At 36.4% G+C, this 21,393-nt stretch overlaps 2 protein-coding genes across 2 annotated transcripts; one reads left to right on the top strand and one right to left on the bottom strand.

Annotated features, from left to right (window-relative positions):
* Positions 1 to 244: 244 nt before the first annotated feature.
* LOC131000867 (protein JINGUBANG-like) lies at positions 245 to 1,818 on the bottom strand. Its single transcript, XM_057926996.1, has one exon. The coding sequence runs from the start codon at positions 1,483 to 1,485 to the stop codon at positions 391 to 393; it is 1,095 nt and encodes a 364-aa protein (XP_057782979.1). The 5' UTR covers positions 1,486 to 1,818; the 3' UTR covers positions 245 to 390.
* A 9,789-nt stretch (positions 1,819 to 11,607) lies between these two features.
* On the top strand, positions 11,608 to 16,945 carry LOC130998061 (uncharacterized). The gene is made up of 2 exons (XM_057923497.1): positions 11,608 to 12,427; positions 16,812 to 16,945. The coding sequence occupies exons 1-2, from the start codon at positions 11,608 to 11,610 to the stop codon at positions 16,943 to 16,945; spliced, it is 954 nt and encodes a 317-aa protein (XP_057779480.1).
* The last annotated feature ends 4,448 nt before the right edge of the window (positions 16,946 to 21,393 follow it).

Raw genomic sequence — 21,393 nt, forward strand, 5'->3', positions numbered from 1 at the left:
AAAGTGGTGTAGTCCACACCAATTAAGTACAACTTTTTTACCAAAAAAAAAAAATGAGCCTATTGGAGTGGGACATCCCAAAAAGAAAAATGAGTCTATTGGAGTGGGACGGAGGTATATGGTAGGCCATTTTCTTCACTCACAATACAATTAATTATCATTATTAACACTAATTCTTTTTAAGTTCACTCACAATACACTTAACTATTTTTATTAAAATATGTATAGTCCTCTTTTAGGATTATTTTGTGATGAAGTATTTAAAATTGCAAAATATGTCATAATTAGTATATTAATTTATTTGACAATTTAAAAGTAAAGCATAATTAATAAGAGGACATGTGCTTCTAAGTGGAGTGAATCTAACGGTTCACAATTGGTGGTCCAAGCTCAGTCGGACACCCTCCAAATCTTAACGCTCTTGTCCAAACTCCCACTATACACAATCCACCTCCGACGACCCTCCTCCTCCTCCGTCAACTTCTCCTCCTCCGCCGCCAGGCACTTCACCGGCCCAGCATGCCCCGTCAGCACCGCCACACACTCATGCACTCCGCCGCCACCCCTCCGCCACACGCATATGCTCTTATCCGCCGATCCGCTCATCACCAGATTCCCCGCCGCCGCCAAACACAGCACCGCCAGCTTGTGTCCCCTCAGAACGCCTCCGCACACCACCAACCGCTTCCCAACCTCCCAAAATCTGACCAGCCCGTCCGACGACCCCGCATACACCGCCCGGCCCCCGCCGGCCGCCGCCAGCGCTGTCACGGCGTGCTCCTGCTCCAGCAGCACGTCCACCAGAAAGTGCTCCGTCCGCCTCCCGGAGAACTCCCGCCGCCACGCCTTGACGGTGCCGTCGGCGGAACCCGTGAAGACCATCCCGCCCGGCGCCGCGATGACCGAATTGACGGCGTCGTCGTGCGCCGCAACGGATTCGAGGCATTTGGAGTCGGAAATTCTCCAAATTTTGAGGGTTTTATCCCACGAGCCGGAGTACAATAGGCCGTGATACGCATCGACGCTCATGCATGAAACGGTGTCGTAATGCTTTATCCACGGAACATTACGGTTCCTTGCGACTCTAACGTAGCTTCTGGGGCTCAAAGATTTGAGCAACAAATGCTTAGTTTTGGGCAAGTAGCCGACCCGATTAAACGGGGCGGGTTTGTGGTCGTCGAGGAGGGTCCATACCCGTATCTTGCCATCTTGATGACCCGTAAAGATCTTTTGATTGAGCACCACGATGGCTTTCACCATCCCACTTGCCGACTTGAACCCGGAAAAGTCTTGCAAGTTTTTCCACACTCTCACGGTGTTGCTCTCGGAGCCCGTGTACAGCATGTTCCCAGCGGCCGCCACGGAATAAATGTGCCCTTCTTCCCGGAAGAGTGACCCGATTAGGCATGAGGATTCGGGAGAAGAAGAAGAAGTAGTGCTGCTTGATGATGCTGAGCTTGAGATGGAGGAATTGGAGACCATCATTGCATGAATCAGACAATTGTTTTTTTATTTTGAAATAATCAGAGGGTGCAAGGTGGCATAAATAGGTGAATTCAAAGGGTCTCAGTGACACGTGGTACAGCATCATACGTATAAAATGTAGTGTTACACAAATATACATTCAATAATGACATGTAATAGTTATACCACGAAAATGGAACAAGAAATTTCAAATATATCAAGTAACTACACTTTATATTTTGTTGAAAATGAATAAAAAGGAAAATGTGATCACTAGATGCAGCCCCTAAATACTATGGACTAATTGGTCTTACATGAGTAATGTTTTCAGAAGCTTATAAATTGTTAAAGTTTAATTTGTTCACAGTTTATTCTTAACTATTTAGAATCTTTTTTTTCTTTGTAAAAAACTTATAAATCACTTTAAGAAAGTTATAAATTCAGCTAAACAATATTTCACTAAAACGTAGTCACACTCATTATATCACCAAGAAATAGAATCTCTCCCAACTCTTGAACATGATATGGTGACGGTAGACTTCACTATAGAAGTCTGACTAACATGACCCCATTAATCACAATTCAGATCATGCGTTAACTCCTTAGCCTGTATTTACTTTGATGGATAAATTTATTCATGGAAAAAGGATGAACACAAATTTATGCTAAATGTTCCATTTCTTTTTCAACATATTACACAAAAATATTTTTCTTTCCTTATTTTCACTTTAATGATGGATAATGTTATTCTATATGTATGATGTTGTAGATATTTTTATGGAGGTATAATATTATCCATCCTTGAAGTGAAAATAAGGAAGGAAAAATACTTTTGTGTAAAATGTTGGAAAAGAAAGGAGACATTTAAAAGCATAAATTTTTATTATTCATCATTTTTCATGGATAATTTTATCCATCAAAATAAACGTAACCTAAATATAAAAATGCATTAATTTTACTTTGCACCAACAAGTTTATACTTTTATAATTTCTATCAGCGTACATAAAAAAGTGTCTGCGTGCATTCAAATGTAGGGCACATCCATTCCAACTTTTTAATTCGATGGCAGTCGGAAAGAGGACCTGCTTCGCCAGAAAAGTAGAATTCGATGGCTCCAGGATGGAGATCGAAATACTCAGTTTTATCATAACATGGTGAGAATGAAGCGCGCTAGCCATACCATCAAGCATCTTGAGATTAACGACGTCCTGGTTGAAAATCATAACACTTTGGCGTCTCATGTGGAAAACTTTTATAAATCTCTTTTTGCGGCGGATTCAAATCCTAGGGTCGATCTTTCGTGGATTACTAATTATATCACCAGTAGCCTCACTCTGGACCAGAAGTCGGCTTTGGTTACTTGTCCGACTGCCACGGAGATAAAAGCGGTGGTCTTTGCTATGAACAAAGATAGCGCTCCAGGCCCGGATGGCTTTGGAGGTACTTTCTATCGTTCCGCCTGGGACATTATTGAGCAGGATTTCACTTCCGCCATCAGAAGATTCTTCACTCATCATTATCTCCCTTCGGGTCTCAATTCGAATACTCTCAGCCTTCTTCCCAAAAAAGTTGATGCCAAGGTTATCTCTGATTATCGGCCCATCGTTCTAGGCAATTTCTTTTTCAAAGTTATTGCCAAGATTCTGGCGATCCGACTAAATGCTGTTGCGGCCACCATCGTCTCCAACAATCAGTTTGGCTTTATTTTGGGACGTTCTATTCATGAATGTATCACTCTTGCCTCGGAAGGGGCGAACTGCATGGAGAGGTCTTTTCACGGAAAAAACATGGCTCTTAAAGTCGACATTCATAAGGCCTTTGATACGCTTAGATGGGATTTTCTTCTGTTCGTACTTCAAGAGTTCGGCTTCCCCAATATTTTCTGCTCTTGGATCAAAACTATTCTCAGCTCAGCTCGCATCTCTATTCGGTTCAATGGTGCTCTCTATGGCTATTTCGAATGCGGTAGGGGAGTAAGACAAGGAGATCCCTTGTCTCCCATTCTTTTTGCCTTGGCGGAAGATGTTCTTAGCCGTATTTTTCAGGATGCTGCTAATCGGGGTTTAATCGCCGGCATGCGTTTCTCGAGATCTTTGAGTTTCCCTTCTCATCTGCTTTACGCTGACGATGTCCTCCTGTTCTGTGAGGCCTCAAAGCGCAACTGCATTATGATAGACTCAATTCTTCAGCTATATGCCACGGTCTCTGGTCAATACTGCAACAAGCAGAAGTCTACTCTTTACTTCGGGAAAGGGGTGTCTCCTGGGCGACGTTCTCGGCTTCAACGGATTTTGGACTTCAACATTGGCTCCATGCCTTTCACATACTTGGGGGTGCCTATTTTCTCGGGTCGACCTTCTTCGGCTAAGCTTCGACCTATCTTTGATCGGATTCTTGCCCATTTCCCTAGGTGGCAAGGTGGTCAACTCTCTATGGCGGGCAGGCTCTGCTTAGTTTCTTTTGTTATCAACAGTGCTGCGGTACATAGCATGCTTGTTTATAAATGGCCAGCGAAACTTCTGCATGCCCTTGACAGAGCTTGTAAAGCATTCATCTGGACTGGAAGTACTCTGAAGAAACCTTCTTTTTCTGTGAGTTGGAACAGAGCTCGTGCTCTGAAGGAACATGGCGGCATTGGAGTCAAATCTTTCTCTGACATCAATAATAGTTTCATGTTTCGGTTGGGCTGGCATATTATGAACATGAACAGCTTCGGCTATCGGCTGCTTCGTCAAAAATATCTCACTCAGACCATGGATTGGGCTTCCCAATGGGCGAGTTCGTCGATTTGGACTGGTGTGAGAAGGACGATTCGGGAGATTGTTTCGGATACCTTCTGCACGATTGGCACTGGAGATACGATTTATTTTTGGAGAGATAATTGGCTCGGGTATCGGCTGATCGACAAAATTCAAATTCCGGAGTTCATGACACCCTATTTCTCTCAGAAAATTTCAGACTACTACTTTGATAATAAATGGCACCTCACTTCTAGTTTTATACAGTCTTTCCCGCGCATTTCTCTAGACATCATATCTACCCCCATTACTGGATTGGCGGACGACAGATCCTGGACACACTCGGGTTTCGGGAACATTACAGCTGCTTCGGCCTTTGCTCACATTCGACCACATTTCCCTAAGGTCGACTGGGGCTCCTGGATTTGGGCCCCTTTTAAGCTTCCTACTTTTGATATGAATCGCCTCTTTGGTATTCAGGGGCCTAACCGCTGCACTTTATGCTCGGTGATAAACATGCTTTTTTACCTCTTAGTGTGTCATATTTGATGGTTAGTTATGAGGTTTTTGTGTGTTTGATGGTTTATTTTGAGCTTATATTGGTTTTTGGTCAAGAACTTGTCACTCGCTTGTGTTTGAACGTATTTTCAGAAATAACGAAGAAGAATTTGGAAGATTTGGCTGAAATACAAGTTTTAGTTCATCTCTAGAGGAGTTCGTGAGTGCAAACGGTTCGTAAATCGGAGTTCGGACGAGGGAGAACGAGCCAAAACAAAATCACTGCGCAAGGCCGCGCGAGGTCGCGCGGTCCAGGCGCGCGGCCGCGCGACCCGGCCGCGCGACGATGGCAGAAGTTGCTGGACTGCTCACGCGGGCACAGCGCGCGGGCGCGCGAGAAGGCCGCGCGAGCTCGCGCGGTCCAGCCATGCGGCCGCGCGACCCGGCCGCGCGAAACGCCGAGTTCCGCCCAGTTTTTCCGATTTTTCACTAAAAGCGCGTTTTTGGAGTATTTTCGGGCTTAGACGACCTAGGGCTCATAAATACCATCTTTTAGCTTATCCCAGACACCTTTTATCACCTTTGATCATATTCTGACTTTTCCTGAGAGCTGTGAGACACGGAGCAAGAGCAAGACTGAAGAATCTCAACTTCTCTACGGTTTTTCATTGTTTAATGTTTATTAGTTTTATTGAGATTGTGATTGTTAGTCATATGTCTATGTGTGGCTAAATCCCTTTTTCCCAGGATTTAGGGAGTAAACATGATTCAAATTTCTAACTGTTGATTTAATTAATTGAGATTTATATTCCTTTCTATGTTCTTGTTATAATTGTTTGCTTTGTTGCTTGATCACCAATTTAGCATTATCATAGGTTTTAATTTGAGATCGGGAGATGATAATTATAACCTGAACTAAGAACATAGAACACATTTATTTTAATTCTAAAGGGAATTAATAATTGTGAAGGCTTTAATCCTAGGAACTTTTAGGAGTTACATGTTAGAAGTGTGATCCGGGGACGGTAGCCTTGCATGTAATCAACGATTTGTATGCCACGGGAGTGGGTATGAATTAACTTTGAGATTGCCTTAGGAATTATCTCATTAATTGAATCAAACGTGTTGGTTAGGAGAATCTGTTGAAACCTTTGCCTTGGGAAACTCTCTTTCTTCTGTTACTTCGCATTTTTACAGCTTGATTTCCTTTCAGTATTCCTTTATTTCAATTTAAATTTGTTTTCAAGAATCAAACCTTTACAATTCGGTTTTCCAGATAGAGTAAAGTGATTACGATTAGGCATTGATAACAATTAGTCCCTGTGGATTCGACCTTGTCACTGCTATACTCAATTGCACCCGTACACTTGCGGCGTGTAAATAAAATAGCGAACAAGTTTTTGGCGCCGTTGCCGGGGACTGATTTTTATCAGTACTATTCTGTTAATTGTTTGATACTAATCTGGATTTTTTATTTCTGTTATTTATTTTACTGTTCTTTGTTTTTCCTGTGGTTCTAATTCTTGTGTTTGGAGCTTTCCAGGTAGTGAATGGACACACGATCTCAGAATCTTCCTCTTGAAGATTTTGATCCAGAGATTGAAGCCACGTTCCACCTCAACAACAACAAGAAAAGAGAAGCCACACTAGACACGATGGCTGCCACTGCAGAAGAAGTCCGGGGGTTGAGAGAGCAGCTGCAGGCGTTGTTAGATGCTCAGAAAGATGCTGGCAAGCAGAAACAGGCCCCGATCAATGAGGCGTTCACTCCGCATTATTATTTTCATGAGCCTCCAAGAGTCAACGCAAATAATTTTGAGCTCAAGACTGGTTTAATCACGATGGTGCAGCAAAACCAGTATGGAGGCAAAGCTGTGGAAGATCCCAATGCGCATCTGGCGCAATTCTTGGAGTTGTGCAGCACCGTCAAGATGAACGGAGTCCCAGATGATATCATACGACTCCGCCTTTTTCCATTCTCACTCCGGGATAAGGCAAAGTCATGGTATCAAACTTTGCAGCTGGGAGCTAATCCGGTATGGGGGGATTTGGCTGATCTTTTCCTACGGAAGTTCCATCCCCCCGGGCTCACACTGAAGCTAAAGATGGAGATTCTCCAATTCCAACAGTTTGATGGAGAGACACTAGCAGAGACATGGGAGAGATACCAAGAAAAGTTGAGAAAGTGCCCGTCCCATGGTTTCGATGAGGGGACTCTGGTGGTTATGTTCTATAACGCTTGTGGGGAGCGCACCAGGATGTTCATGGATACAGCTGCAGGGGGCTCATTGCTCAAGAAAGGAAGTTCTGAAGCTATGGAGATCATTGAGAGCATGGCCACCACGAGCTATCAATGGCCATCCGAGAGAGTTCACTTGAAGAAAGTTGCTGCTACCTCCAGTTCGGAGCCTATGGCGTTGATTTTGACTCAGCTGGCAGAGATGAACTCGAAGATCAAGGCTATGACTGTTGGCCATCCTGAGCCGGCTGTGGAGATCCCAACAGGCGTAGAAGACGTCAACTACATCAATGGCAGAAACTATGGGAACTATCAGCATGGACAACAGTTTCATCATGGAGGGCGTCCACATCCCAATTTGGCTTATGGGAATCCGAATAACGCGCTTCATGCTCCACCAGGATTCTCTGTCACCAATGGAGTCATCAATGATGAAAAGAAGCCTAATTTGGAAGAGCTGATGATGAAGTTCATCTCCAGGGTAGATGAGAGGATGGAAAAGCTGGAGTCCAATGCCGTTGCTGTGGGGACTCAAATGAAGATGTTCGAGACCCAATTGGGCCAAATAGCCACAGCCGTCAACAAACTCCAACAGTCGGGCAACCTCACAAACAATGCCAAGGTAAATGCAAAGGAGCAGTGCATGGCCATTGGGTTAAATAGTGAAGGCACCTCAGATTGCAGCCATGGATCTCGTGAGATGGAGAGACCAGAGCTATCGTGGAGAGTCTGGGAGGAAGGTCGACGACTTCCACCTCATCTGCGTCCTCCTGGGTGGTTGCCGTTTCCCCAGCGTCACTTTAAGATGGTTGATCTGCCGAGCGGGACTACACAGGAAGGGGCTATGACGGCAACAGAGGAAAGCGCACGGCTGATTGAGGAAAAAGCTGAGGAGGTCACTGTTGAGGTTTCTGGCAGAAAGAAGGATGCAAAGCAAAAAGCTACTTCGCCAGCAACTGTGGCCATTCCTCTCCCTAAGCGCCATAAGAAAGAGAGGGTGAAGGAGCAGTTCTCCAAGTTCTTAGAGATCTTCAGGAAAGTGCAAATTAATATTCCGTTGGTGGAAGCATTGCAGGAGATGCCGCAATATGCTAGATTCCTGAAGGACATTATCTCGAGGAAGAAGAAGTTGGTGGAGTTTGAGACGGTGAATCTCAATGAAGAATGCAGCGCAATCTTGCAGAGGAAGCTGCCGGCGAAGGTCAAAGATCCGGGCAGCTTCACACTTTCCTGCATTATTGGAAGCCAGCATTTCGGAAGGTCACTCTGCGACCTGGGGGCGAGCATCAATCTCATGCCGTTATCTGTTTTCAAGCAGCTGGCGATTGGGGAGTTAAAGCCGACATCTATGAGGTTGCAGATGGCAGACAGGTCGGTCACTTATCCTCGTGGAGTTGTGGAGAACGTGCTCGTGAAGGTGGGGGATTTTATTTTCCCTGCAGATTTTGTGGTTTTAGACATTGAGGACGACAACAAAATTCCGCTGATTTTGGGGCGCCCGTTCCTTGCAACGGGAAGAGCTTTGATTGATGTGGAGAAAGGAGAGCTCACGTTGAGGGTTCATGAGGAAAGCCAAACGTTCCATGTCTATGAACCATGCCACATCCAAGAAGATGAAGTGCCCAAGAAAGCTAAAGATCCGGGCAAGGTAAGTGTTGATATATTTAATACATTTGATACGGATCCTTTTTCTTGGCAGGACCCACGTGATCGAAAGTTTAAAGGAAGAGCTCTGGATGAAAAGCATGGAGTAGGAAGCAGCTGGTCGCAGCACTGCTTGTACCAGCCACCTTGAAGAGGTTGCTGTTCTGTCGAGCTAACGACGTTAAAAATAGCGCTTATTGGGAGGCAACCCAATTTCTGGTTAGTTTATTCCTTTTCGTTTGTTTGTTTGTTTGTTTTCGTGCCCCACAAATCCTTTTCAAACTTATTCTCCTTGGTGGTGAATAAGTTTGGGGGGATGTGTCTTTGTGGGTGCACTGTTTGCTTTGGTTGTTCTTGTTTGTTTTGTCGTTGAGTTGTTTAGTCTTGCTTTGTTGATTTCTTTGTGATGTACCTTGATGATGATGTGAGTAGTGCAGAGTTTTGTTGGATAATTGGCTTATGACGATTTCTGCTTTAAAATTGTGAAATTGCATGCGTTTGTGTTGATATTGTTGAGATTGAGCATGATTGATGAATGATAAGCATGGTCTCTTTTGATGTTGCAATCAATGAAATAAGCTGTGAGATTTGAGCCTTGACTGTCACCATGTTTACAGTCTTATTTCTTATTCTTGAGTGATTGTTCGAGCATGCATGTGTCTCACTAGAACTTGTCTTGGTTTCTCCCTCGAGGTCACATAGTGTGCTTAATAACTTTGAGATGATAGAAGGCCATCTTTGCTAGCCTATATATCCCATATTTGTCCTATTACTATATATGATCCTAGTTCGCCCCCTTTGAGCCTTTTATTTTCCATTTTATTTGGTTTAGCCGTGGGTGGGAGCTTGGAGATTGTTGTTATGGGGTAGTTGGTTTGTGGAGATGTGTGTTTATGGATTATGTACTTTGATCTTGATTGAAAAAATCCTAGTACCCTACAAGTCATTGAAAAAAAAAAAAGAAAAAAAAAAAAAAAGAAAGAGAGAAAAAAAGAAAGGAAAAGAGAGAGCAAAAGAATTGAAAAAATGGGTACATAGGATGCATTAGAGAGACATAATGTTATGAGAAATAATTGTTGAGTTGTGATGATTTCTCGCATTGAAAAATCTGGTTTTGTGAGAGGTGGAAGATGGTATGATTTAAGAATGTTATAAGGTTGGTGATCGAGCTACATTGAGGAGTATCTTTTAGTCACTCAGCCAAATTTATCCTACCTTACCAAAGAGCCTACATTACAACCTTCAATAAAGACCTTTTTGATCTTGGTTATAGGAGCACACATTTAGTGGTGGAGAGGTGAGACGATTGACAAGCTTATGGATGAGTACTTGTTTAGCTTGAACTGAGCGTATACACGTCCTTTTTGAATTGATACACTTGAGAGTTGAGAGTTCTTATATTCTTTATCTTTTTGGTGAGGATTGCAATTCATTGAGAGCATAATTTGAGTTTGTCAAGATTGTGATATTGTGATGATAGGAGATACAAATGCATGTTGGTATTTTGTTGACAAATCTGAAGCCATAATGTTATCCACTTTTCTCTGCGCTCTTGTTGATTCATTCTTGGTTCATCTTTGTTTTGTCCGAGGACGGACAATAGTTCAAGTTTGGGGGGTTGATAAACATGCTTTTTTACCTCTTAGTGTGTCATATTTGATGGTTAGTTATGAGGTTTTTGTGTGTTTGATGGTTTATTTTGAGCTTATATTGGTTTTTGGTCAAGAACTTGTCACTCGCTTGTGTTTGAACGTATTTTCAGAAATAACGAAGAAGAATTTGGAAGATTTGGCTGAAATACAAGTTTTAGTTCATCTCTAGAGGAGTTCGTGAGTGCAAACGGTTCGTAAATCGGAGTTCGGACGAGGGAGAACGAGCCAAAACAAAATCACTGCGCAAGGCCGCGCGAGGTCGCGCGGTCCAGGCGCGCGGCCGCGCGACCCGGCCGCGCGACGATGGCAGAAGTTGCTGGACTGCTCACGCGGGCACAGCGCGCGGGCGCGCGAGAAGGCCGCGCGAGCTCGCGCGGTCCAGCCATGCGGCCGCGCGACCCGGCCGCGCGAAACGCCGAGTTCCGCCCAGTTTTTCCGATTTTTCACTAAAAGCGCGTTTTTGGAGTATTTTCGGGCTTAGACGACCTAGGGCTCATAAATACCATCTTTTAGCTTATCCCAGACACCTTTTATCACCTTTGATCATATTCTGACTTTTCCTGAGAGCTGTGAGACACGGAGCAAGAGCAAGACTGAAGAATCTCAACTTCTCTACGGTTTTTCATTGTTTAATGTTTATTAGTTTTATTGAGATTGTGATTGTTAGTCATATGTCTATGTGTGGCTAAATCCCTTTTTCCCAGGATTTAGGGAGTAAACATGATTCAAATTTCTAACTGTTGATTTAATTAATTGAGATTTATATTCCTTTCTATGTTCTTGTTATAATTGTTTGCTTTGTTGCTTGATCACCAATTTAGCATTATCATAGGTTTTAATTTGAGATCGGGAGATGATAATTATAACCTGAACTAAGAACATAGAACACATTTATTTTAATTCTAAAGGGAATTAATAATTGTGAAGGCTTTAATCCTAGGAACTTTTAGGAGTTACATGTTAGAAGTGTGATCCGGGGACGGTAGCCTTGCATGTAATCAACGATTTGTATGCCACGGGAGTGGGTATGAATTAACTTTGAGATTGCCTTAGGAATTATCTCATTAATTGAATCAAACGTGTTGGTTAGGAGAATCTGTTGAAACCTTTGCCTTGGGAAACTCTCTTTCTTCTGTTACTTCGCATTTTTACAGCTTGATTTCCTTTCAGTATTCCTTTATTTCAATTTAAATTTGTTTTCAAGAATCAAACCTTTACAATTCGGTTTTCCAGATAGAGTAAAGTGATTACGATTAGGCATTGATAACAATTAGTCCCTGTGGATTCGACCTTGTCACTGCTATACTCAATTGCACCCGTACACTTGCGGCGTGTAAATAAAATAGCGAACACTCGGCAGCGGAAGAGACGATGGATCACGTTCTGTTGAACTGTCCCTTCTCGGCTTCTATTTGGGCGGATGTCTTTCGTTGGTTTTTGATTGAGCAACCTTTGCCGTTGGACGTGGGCAGCATGATTCGCTTCTCTATCCACCAGAAGAACAACAAACAGGTTGGCAATTTGTGGAAAGCTGGGGTGGTCTCTCTCCTCTGGAGTCTCTGGTCTCACCGCAACAACGTCATACACAAAAATTTAGCACCTTCGCGCCACTTGATTCTCAAGCAGGTCCGGGTTTTTCTTTGTGAAGCTGCCAACAATTTTGTCCTTGGTACTATGGCCAACTCGGTTTCTGATCTTCTCATTCTTAAGAATATCTCCATCGCTGGACAACCCAGGAAGCCTTTCTCCTATATTTACGTTGCTTGGCACCTTCCACCGCCGTCTTGGATTAAAATTAATACTGATGGTTCGGTTCGTGAAGGGAGGATTCATGCGGGGGGCGTCTTTAGGAATGCCTTCAATGACGTTCTTGGTTGTTATCATTTCTCTGGCGGCCAGGGGGTTGCGTTCGAAGCAGAGCTTTTAGCTATTATTATTGCGATTGAATCTGTGCATCGTGCCAAATGGGACAGAGTTTGGTTTGAGTCGGATTCTTCTTACGTGGTCCAGCTCCTTCAGTCGCTCTCTCAAACGGTTCCTTGGAGATTCAAGCCTCGGTGGCAGCTCGCTCTCTCCAAACTCCATACTTTCACATGGCGCATTTCTCACATTTTTCGTGAGGGCAACAGATCGGCGGATTTTTTGGCTTCTCAAGCTAGGGAAGAGGGTTTTTGGCCTCATGCCATTGCTGGTTTAAATGATTTTGTCAAGGAGGATGTTTCTATTCCCTATTTTACTCGTTTCGCTTAATTTTTTTGGGATTTTTTTCTTTTTCTCTTCGTTCTGGATCGGTTTTGAGCCGGGAGGCCTAAGGGTAATGGTTCGGCCGGAATCCTTGAGACCTCCTAACTCAGCTCTGTCAACCTTGGTCCTTGACGAGTACTCTTTTTCCTCTACTGTTTTGAGGTTTTAACGAGGCTCGGCCCTTAGTCTGCAGCTTTGTGCTTTCAAGGGTTTTCGGTTTTCCGTTGTTGTTTCTTTTTTTCTTTTTAATAAAATCTTATTTCAGCATTCCAACTTTTTAATAGACACTACAAGAAAATGCGGCTCTAACGACCGAAATTTCGGTCGTTAAAACCCAAAAATCGGTCGTTAATATTTTTAACGACCGTTTTTTCCGGTCGTTGTTTGCATCATCGCCCGAGTTTTAACGACCGTTTTTTCGGTCGTTAAATTTAACGACCGATTTTTTATTTTTAACGACCGAAATTTCGGTCGTTAAAAAGGGAAAAAAAATAAAAAAATTATTTTTTTTTTATTTTTTTTAAATAACGACCGAAATTTTATTTTTAACGACCGAATTTTTGGTCGTTAAAAATTAATTAAAAAAATAATTTTTTATTCGAAAAAATTATATATATATATATATATATATATATATATTTATATATCTTTGTATCCCACAAGTATTTTTAGTGTATTTCAAATGTATTTTGACCTTAATTGCATACCATTTAACAAACTTCCCAGTAGGTCACCCATCTTACTTGTGCTCTAAGTCAAGCACGCTTAACCTTGAAGTTCCTTTCGAGTAGTCACCAGTACAGAACACTCGTATTACTAATATATATAGTACCTATTTATTCATTTAAACTCTAATTCAATATAAAATATCATTAATCATTCATAACCTTATAATATGTCGAGATATTAACTAAGATTTGTGGTGCCGGCGAAACATTGACGGTAAATATACGATCGAATTTAAAATAATAAAAAATTAATATTATCGTAATTAAAAAAAGAAAAGAAAATATGAGTATGAAAAATAACAATCAAATATACAACAAAATCAATATTAAATCAAATAATCAATATTAATAAAATTAATATTTGAAAAATAATTTTATTATTTTATAATAATAAAATAATTAATATTTTGAAAATAATGAATCTAATAATTTAGAAAATCTAATAAGTCTAATAATTTATTATAATAAATCTAATAAATCTAATAATTTATTATTATTTGCAAATAATATCACATTTTTATTAATAATCAATATTATCTATTTTTTTAATAATATTATGAAAATAACAATCATTTTTAAAATATTCTCTATTATTTGAAAATAATAATTAAATAACAATTAATAAAAAATAATTAAATATTTATATATATATATATATATAATCAAAAAATAAAAATAAAAACAAAATTTAAAAATTTTAAAAATTGAAAAAATAATATTAACTACCGATTATTCGGTCGTTAATAAATAAAATAAATAAAAAAAATAATTAAAATAAATAAAAATAATTTTAACGACCGAAAAATTCGGTCTTAAAAAAATAATTAAAAAAAATATTTTTTTATTTTAAAAATATTAAAAAAAATAAAAAATAATAATATTAACGACCAAATAATTCGGTCGTTAAAAACATTTAATTTTTAAAAAAAATATATATTTTTTAAAATAAAATTAATTAAAAAAAATAAAAAAAATATATTAACGACCGAATTTTTGGTCGTTAAAATTAAAAAAACAATTAAAATATAAAAAAAAATAATTTTTACGACCGAAAATTCGATCGTTAAGAAAAATAAAATATTAAAATATAAAAAAATAATTAACGACCGAATTTTCGGTCGTTAAAAAATAAAGATAAATAAAAAATAAAATCGGTCGTGAAACGGTCGTAAATCGGTCGTTAAGGCCGCAAAATTAACGACCGAAAGTTTTGATCGTTAATTTCGGTCGCTAAACGCGTGTTTTCTTGTAGTGAGAATTTATTAATCTCTAATTAAAATTTATAAATCATTATTAAGATTTAATTATAACAGGTGTACCATGCATTCATACGCACGCAAATGTGCCTCTAAAAATATTACTCCATATCCCCTAAATATTGTGAAAATTGTAGATATTTAGGTGCCAAGATGCAATATTTGTAAGTACAAGTGGGAAATTCATTTGATCACTATTATGGGGAAAGCTCATCTTACCGAAAATGTGATTCAGTATACCATACTTTATGTTCCACTTTGTGTCCTATTTTCAATTTTATTTATTTTCTTATATATTTTTTCTTCAATTTCAACTTTATATGCTTTAGTTTAATTTTGTGATTATTAACTAGGATTTATTCCATCAATCTAGGGTATATAATTACTCCCTCCGTCCCACGAAGCATGACCCAATTTCCTTTTGGGTTTGTCTCACGAAGCTTGACCTGTTTCTAAAAATGACAAAAAATGTACCCTTTATTCACCTTTTCACTTTTTCACCTACCACATTTAACACACAAAATACCAATTTCTTAATTCTCGTGCCGAAAAGAACTAGGTCATGCTTCGTGGGACGGAGGGAGTATTTTTTATCATTTAATTTCACTTTTATTAGCTAATAATAGGTTGATAAATTCAAAGTTATGGTATATACTTTTTAAAAAATTTAATTTTTTAAAATAAAAATTAAATATAATTCATAGTATCATAATAAATTTTATTTTTATAAAAAATATTTTTAAAATAATAGATATAAGCATGAGACACAGTGACACACATAAAATTGTGAGACACTTGATCTCATCCCATCCTACGGATCACATGGGACTCGAGTCCTTGAAAATATTAGATTTGTATGTGTACTTTTTTTAATATAAAATTCAGTTAAATTAAATATAAACACTTTTTTCTGGTAACGGATTTGGACTAATATTTCATCGTGTTTTTGTTAAATAATTGAACTTCATGCAAAATATCCATCGCTTAGCCTTGGACGTCTTTTTTCCTGATCGCTCTTAACTATCCCCCAAGTAAAAAAAAAAAAAAAAAATTCAAAAAAGAAGTAAATTTCCGAATAATCAATTCAGCAGTACAAATTTAGTGCAATACTTCACGTATCATATCATATCATACCATACCATACGATATATTTGGGTAAACGTCTCTCTTTGTATATACTTTCTAAATAACAATAATAATACTGTTTATACACACTATCAAACTAAACTGAAGTTAAATGTCCGTACTACCTATATTAATGCATATGATTGATTTTCGAATGTCAAATACATATTCGCGAGTATTATTTTTGGAATGACTACTTAGAATTCCAATAATTTTATGCCAATGAAAAAGAAATATTACTTGTTCATTATAATTTCTAATAACGAAAATACGGTAAATACCATCCTATATTTGGTATTTGTATTTTATCCCTCTAAAATAAACATGTGAACTTCAAGGGTGTAAAAAATTTGACCTAGCGGCGAAGGATTTCAAATTCCATAAATCGGGCATTATCGATCACGTACTTTTTGGAAAAGGTTATCAAAAAGATCATATAAATGCATTAATAACGAGCATTATTTATCTTTAAAAAAGGTGTTTTCAAGGACATTCAAGATCAAGCGGTGAAGATCGATCCTCTGAATCGAGAGAGAGATTTAGGAATTAATTTAGGCTATACTAACTATACTTTAAGATTTAAGCTTGATTTGTTAAATCTATATTGAACTCGAGCTAAGCTCGAGTTTGAATTCGAACTTTAAATTAAATTCGAGGTCGGCTCGACAAATAAATATGGAGTTGAGTTTGGTTAAAATTTGATTCGATAATTATTTTATTAGAGCTTGGTTGTCGAGCTCGGCTCATGTTTAAATTGATGGTTTTTCGCAAATTGTTACTAGAGCTCAACTCGCAAATAAAATATAAAATCCTCTATTCGAGCTCGAGCTCAATTGGCAACTATTTTATAGTTCATTTAAAATTTATAGTTGTTCATATATTTCTAAATCTATTTAAGATTTATAACTTATAATTTATTATTCTCATAGATAAGTCATACTTGTAACTTATTTTTTAATTATAACTTATGAGTATTATTTTTATTATTATACTAATGAATATTCTTATCATTATATATTAATGAGTTATTATTAATTTTTATTAATTATCAATAAGCATATATTTTGAATATAGTAATTGATAAATTATTTAATAAATGTGGTGAAGAGTAAAATATGCACCAACATTGTGCATAACATGGCTGGAATATTTCTATTTATTCTTATTATTGTTATTACTATTATGGTTATTTCTAATATTTGGTGCAACTCTGACTTGACAGGGCTAATTTTCAATCGGGAGTTATCGTGGCAACCTAACCCGGCTCTCGGCTTGGCAAGCTCAACTCTGCCTCCCAGCTATATCGTGCCAGCTCTGGCAGCTCAATTACAAGGTGGAAATCAGAACAAGGATTGAGCCTAAATACTTGAGTCAATGGGCCTAAGTGCGAGCTAATGGGCTAAGGGGCCTTAGGTCTACTCCAATGCATGGTAGTTAGTATTTTTTTAATGATGCTATGTCTTTTTAAAAAAAACAATAAATTTATGATTAAATTTAATTTAAAATATGTATTTTATGAAAATATTATAAATTAGACCCCCTTGAAATGAATTCTTGTACGTTAGTCCCCTACCTAATTCTGTAATTCAAAACAAAAAAGAAGAAAAGAAGTTAACTAAAACTGGTAATGTGGATTTTTGAGGCGCCACCACGTCCACGGTCTAAAATTGGGCGGTTAGCTCCGAAATTAAAACTCAATAACTCATTAGTGATTCTGGTAAATACTGAAAGCGACACTCAATCACAGATCACCACGTGGTGAACATCTGTCACAAACAGCTTCATCAGTAAAAATCTCAACTACCTTTGTTTTTGTTTTTCTTTTTTGTTTTTTTTTTCTGAGAATTTGTTGATGTCTATTTCAATGTGATAATCTTTTTATTATGTTCAGCCAAAATGAAGTTTCAATAAAAGGAAAAAGGAGAAAAATAATTACTATATGGCACGTGATGTGAGAAAAATCCACATTATTATCGAACAATCATAAAATATCATAGTGCAAATAATTCCGAATATAATTAATTCGTGGGTTAATTGTAGTTTATGGTCCGAACTTTTGAGTCATTTGTAAATATGACCCGAACTTTAAAAAATACAAAAAAATAGCCTGAACTTTGAATTCATTTGTAAAAATGATCCGAACTTTAAAAATACAGAAAAATGACATAAACTTTGTAGTCATTTGTAAAAATGGCCTGAACTTTAAAGTCATTTGTAAAAATGACATGAACTTTAAAAAATACAAAAAATGACATGAAATTTGAAATAGCCAAACTTTAAAGTCATTTGTAAAAATAACACGAATTTAAAAAAAATACAAAAATAATATGAATTTTGAAAATTAGTAAAAATGGTTTGAACTTAAAAAAAATACAAAAAATAATTTGAATTATGAAGATTTGTAAAAATAGCCTGAATTTTAAAAAATCTAAAAAACAACTCGATCTTTCATAAATACAAAATCTAAAATGACAAGAAAAGTATGTGAAAATTCTATGTTTGTGCGTAATATGAATTTTATGTACTCGAAGTTTAAAAAATTCATGTTGTCAATAATATTGTACGAAAGAAAATTATTTGTACGAGATTAAAATTTTTATGATAAGAGAATTAATTATCATACATTATTATAAATATTCCAAGTGAATTTATATTTTTCATATAATTTTCACGTCAGTGTCGGACTTTCCACGTTGTTATAATTTGATTCCGAAAGTGTGAGCTCATGCCATTTTTATACATTTGATAAAAATTGAGTCATTTTTTGTATTAATAAAGTTCATGCCGTTTTTACAAATGACTTCAAAGTTCATACCATTTTTTTGTATTTTTTAAAGTTAATGTCATTTTTACAAATGACTCTAAAGTTCAGGCCATTTTTACAAATGATTTAAAAGTTCAGGCTATTTTTTGTATTTTTCAAAGTTCAGGCCATTTTTGAAAATGATTTCAAAGTTTAGGCTATTTTTTTTATATTTTTTAAAATTCGGGCAATATTTACAAATGATTCCAAAGTTCGGGCCATAAACTACAATTAATCCTTAATTCGTCATACTTATACCTAATCAGCTGCTGTCTAAAGAGCAATATTGCGGTGCAATTAGTAAAGCTGTGACCTTATAGCTAAAGTACAATGCGAGGAAAATGGTTGATTCCTCACATTTTAACCAATCCTTCCGTCCTAAGCAGCACTAGAGGCAGAGATAAGATAATGCAGCCACTCATAACCGTTAGGTAATTTCAGCACTTTTAATTTTCTTCAAACTCGAGTTATTGAGAATATATTTGTGAACACTTAGATAAGATCTACCCGAACAACAACAAGATGTATTAAAATATCATAAACGGTCCCCTGTAGCGCGACCTTTGAATTTCTTTATTTAATACTGTAAATTTATTATTTTTTAAAAATCATAAACGTGATATGCGTGTGTTGGTCAAGCGGTAAGGGGTTAATGTTTAAGGCCAAAGGTCTTGAGTAATTGTGTTCGAGTCCCATGTGACACGGTTTTTAAATTTCTTTATTTAATACTGTTAATTTATCAAAAAATAAAAATAAAAAACATGTGCGGGTGTGTTGACCTAGCTGTAGATGGTTAATGCCCAATGACTGAGGTCTTGAACTTTTTAAAATTTATTTATTTATTTGTGTAATTTATCAAAAAAAAATTCATAAACATAAATGTAAATAACTAAAGATGCGGGTTTTTTAATTTATTTATTAAGAATTAAAAATAGTTGTAACTGGATTAAATATGGCATATCATTATATATGTATTTTCATAATTTTCTAATGAATAACTTAGTTATAAACTTATAATTAATGTCGAATAAGTACATAAACGTTAAGAATTAATAGTGCTGAGACAAACAATTATTAAAGTTTATAAAAAATCACAATTAGCTCGCCGTATCAATACATGAAATGTAATTGCATTGTAGTATGTTGGTATTGTATGTTACATTCAACAAAACAACCTTTCCAAACATTTTAATTTTTTTTTTATTGAAGTTTCATTTGTCCATATCAAGTGACACAACTTATCCTCTTCATCTAAGTCATAGAAGAATTTGAACCTATCGCACAATTTTTATTTATTTGTAAAAGCCTCCAACAACATAAGGACATCAGATCCCTCCGTACACCTTCATGCCGTAGTTCTTGAAATCTAGCACAACTTCATAACTTCCTATTAGTTCCTTGTACAGTTGAAATGTACAGCTTCAAATGTATATATTGTCTTATTTATCACTATATACTGGCTTATTCATTAATCTCACGTATCTCACGAAAAATTGAATTGATTTTGCATATGTTTGATGCTGAGATTAGGGGATTTTGGTTTCAAAAAAAAAAAAAAAGAGATTAGGGGATTTTATGAGATATATGGTCGTATCAGCTACTGTATTATTGTGCTTGATTGGCTAGTTGCCCACTTTAATTTAGATAGAGAGCAAGAGAGGGAAATGATCTATATATGCATGTATATAACAAATTTAATTTATATATATTATACTCATAGCGACATAGCACATTAATTTCTTCTTGCAAAAAATATTGTTTTTTACTAATCATAGATGGTACTTATAAAGCATACAAATGACCAGTTGGGGTCTTAAACCATAGTCAAGAGAAATCTTGAATGTAACACAACCAACGAATCAATATTCGTACTCAAATCGACAGTTGTATGAATGTTTGGATCGATTAAAAGTTTAGAACATGATTCATGAGTGGTTAGAATGTCTAAGAAGAGAGTTTCCCCAAATTCCCACTCTATGCTTCTTCTAAGATTTCATTAATTTGTGACGATACCAGCTATTTGACATTTTAAATATAGTCACTCACTTATAGAAAACCGTGGATGACTCCATAAAAGGTGATAAGTAATTCCTCTTATGTTTCTAGATTTAAACAACCCCCTACTTATACAGATTACAGTATAGATTAGTCCCTAATTCCTATTTATGCGGGGGTCGACTTATACTGTTGGCTATCTGACTCTTATATATATTGACTTATTATCCTCCTACAAAATAATGTGATTGGCTAAATGAAAATATAGTACTGCATAACGTAACACTAGCATTTGCACCCCGTGCAATGCACGGGAAATATTTTTATATTTCTAAATTTATATAAAATTGATAACAACTCAATATCACATTTATACATATAATAAAAAAAATTAACTTTAACTAATTAAATACTCCATATTTATTGAATATTGAAAAAAAAAGAATCCACAATAATAAAAAAAATTGATATTATGTAAATAAAAAAAATAAGTTAAAAAATTAAAAATTTAAACAATTAAAAAAAATTATTCAAAAAAAAAAATGAGAGGAGAGATAATTTTTAAAAAATTTAATTTTAAATAAATATAAATTTTATATTATAATAAAATATATCAAAATTAAAGTTCTTATCACAATCTTTAATTTAATATGCATATTAAATATTTTATAATTAAACGAATTTCAAAAATTTTGAAAGGAACAAACAAAGAAAATAAAAGATAAAGAAAAAGAAAATAAAACCTTTTTTATAGATTCTAGAACTGTAAATAAACGTTTGTTAGAAATGTGAGTTAGTTGACTTAAATATTTTAATATTTTATTTTAAATTATGAATCGTAAAAAAAAGTTTACAAAATTAAAAAATAATGAAAAATGAATTAAAGAATAAATTTAGTAAAAAAAAGATGAGAGAGGAGAGAGAAATTTTTAAAATTTTAATATTTAAACTAATATAATTTTTACATTTTAAATCTTATATTTACATAAACTATATCAAATTAAAG

Source organism: Salvia miltiorrhiza, chromosome 8 (assembly GCF_028751815.1).
Source record: "Salvia miltiorrhiza cultivar Shanhuang (shh) chromosome 8, IMPLAD_Smil_shh, whole genome shotgun sequence".
Taxonomy (NCBI): Eukaryota; Viridiplantae; Streptophyta; class Magnoliopsida; order Lamiales; family Lamiaceae; genus Salvia; species Salvia miltiorrhiza.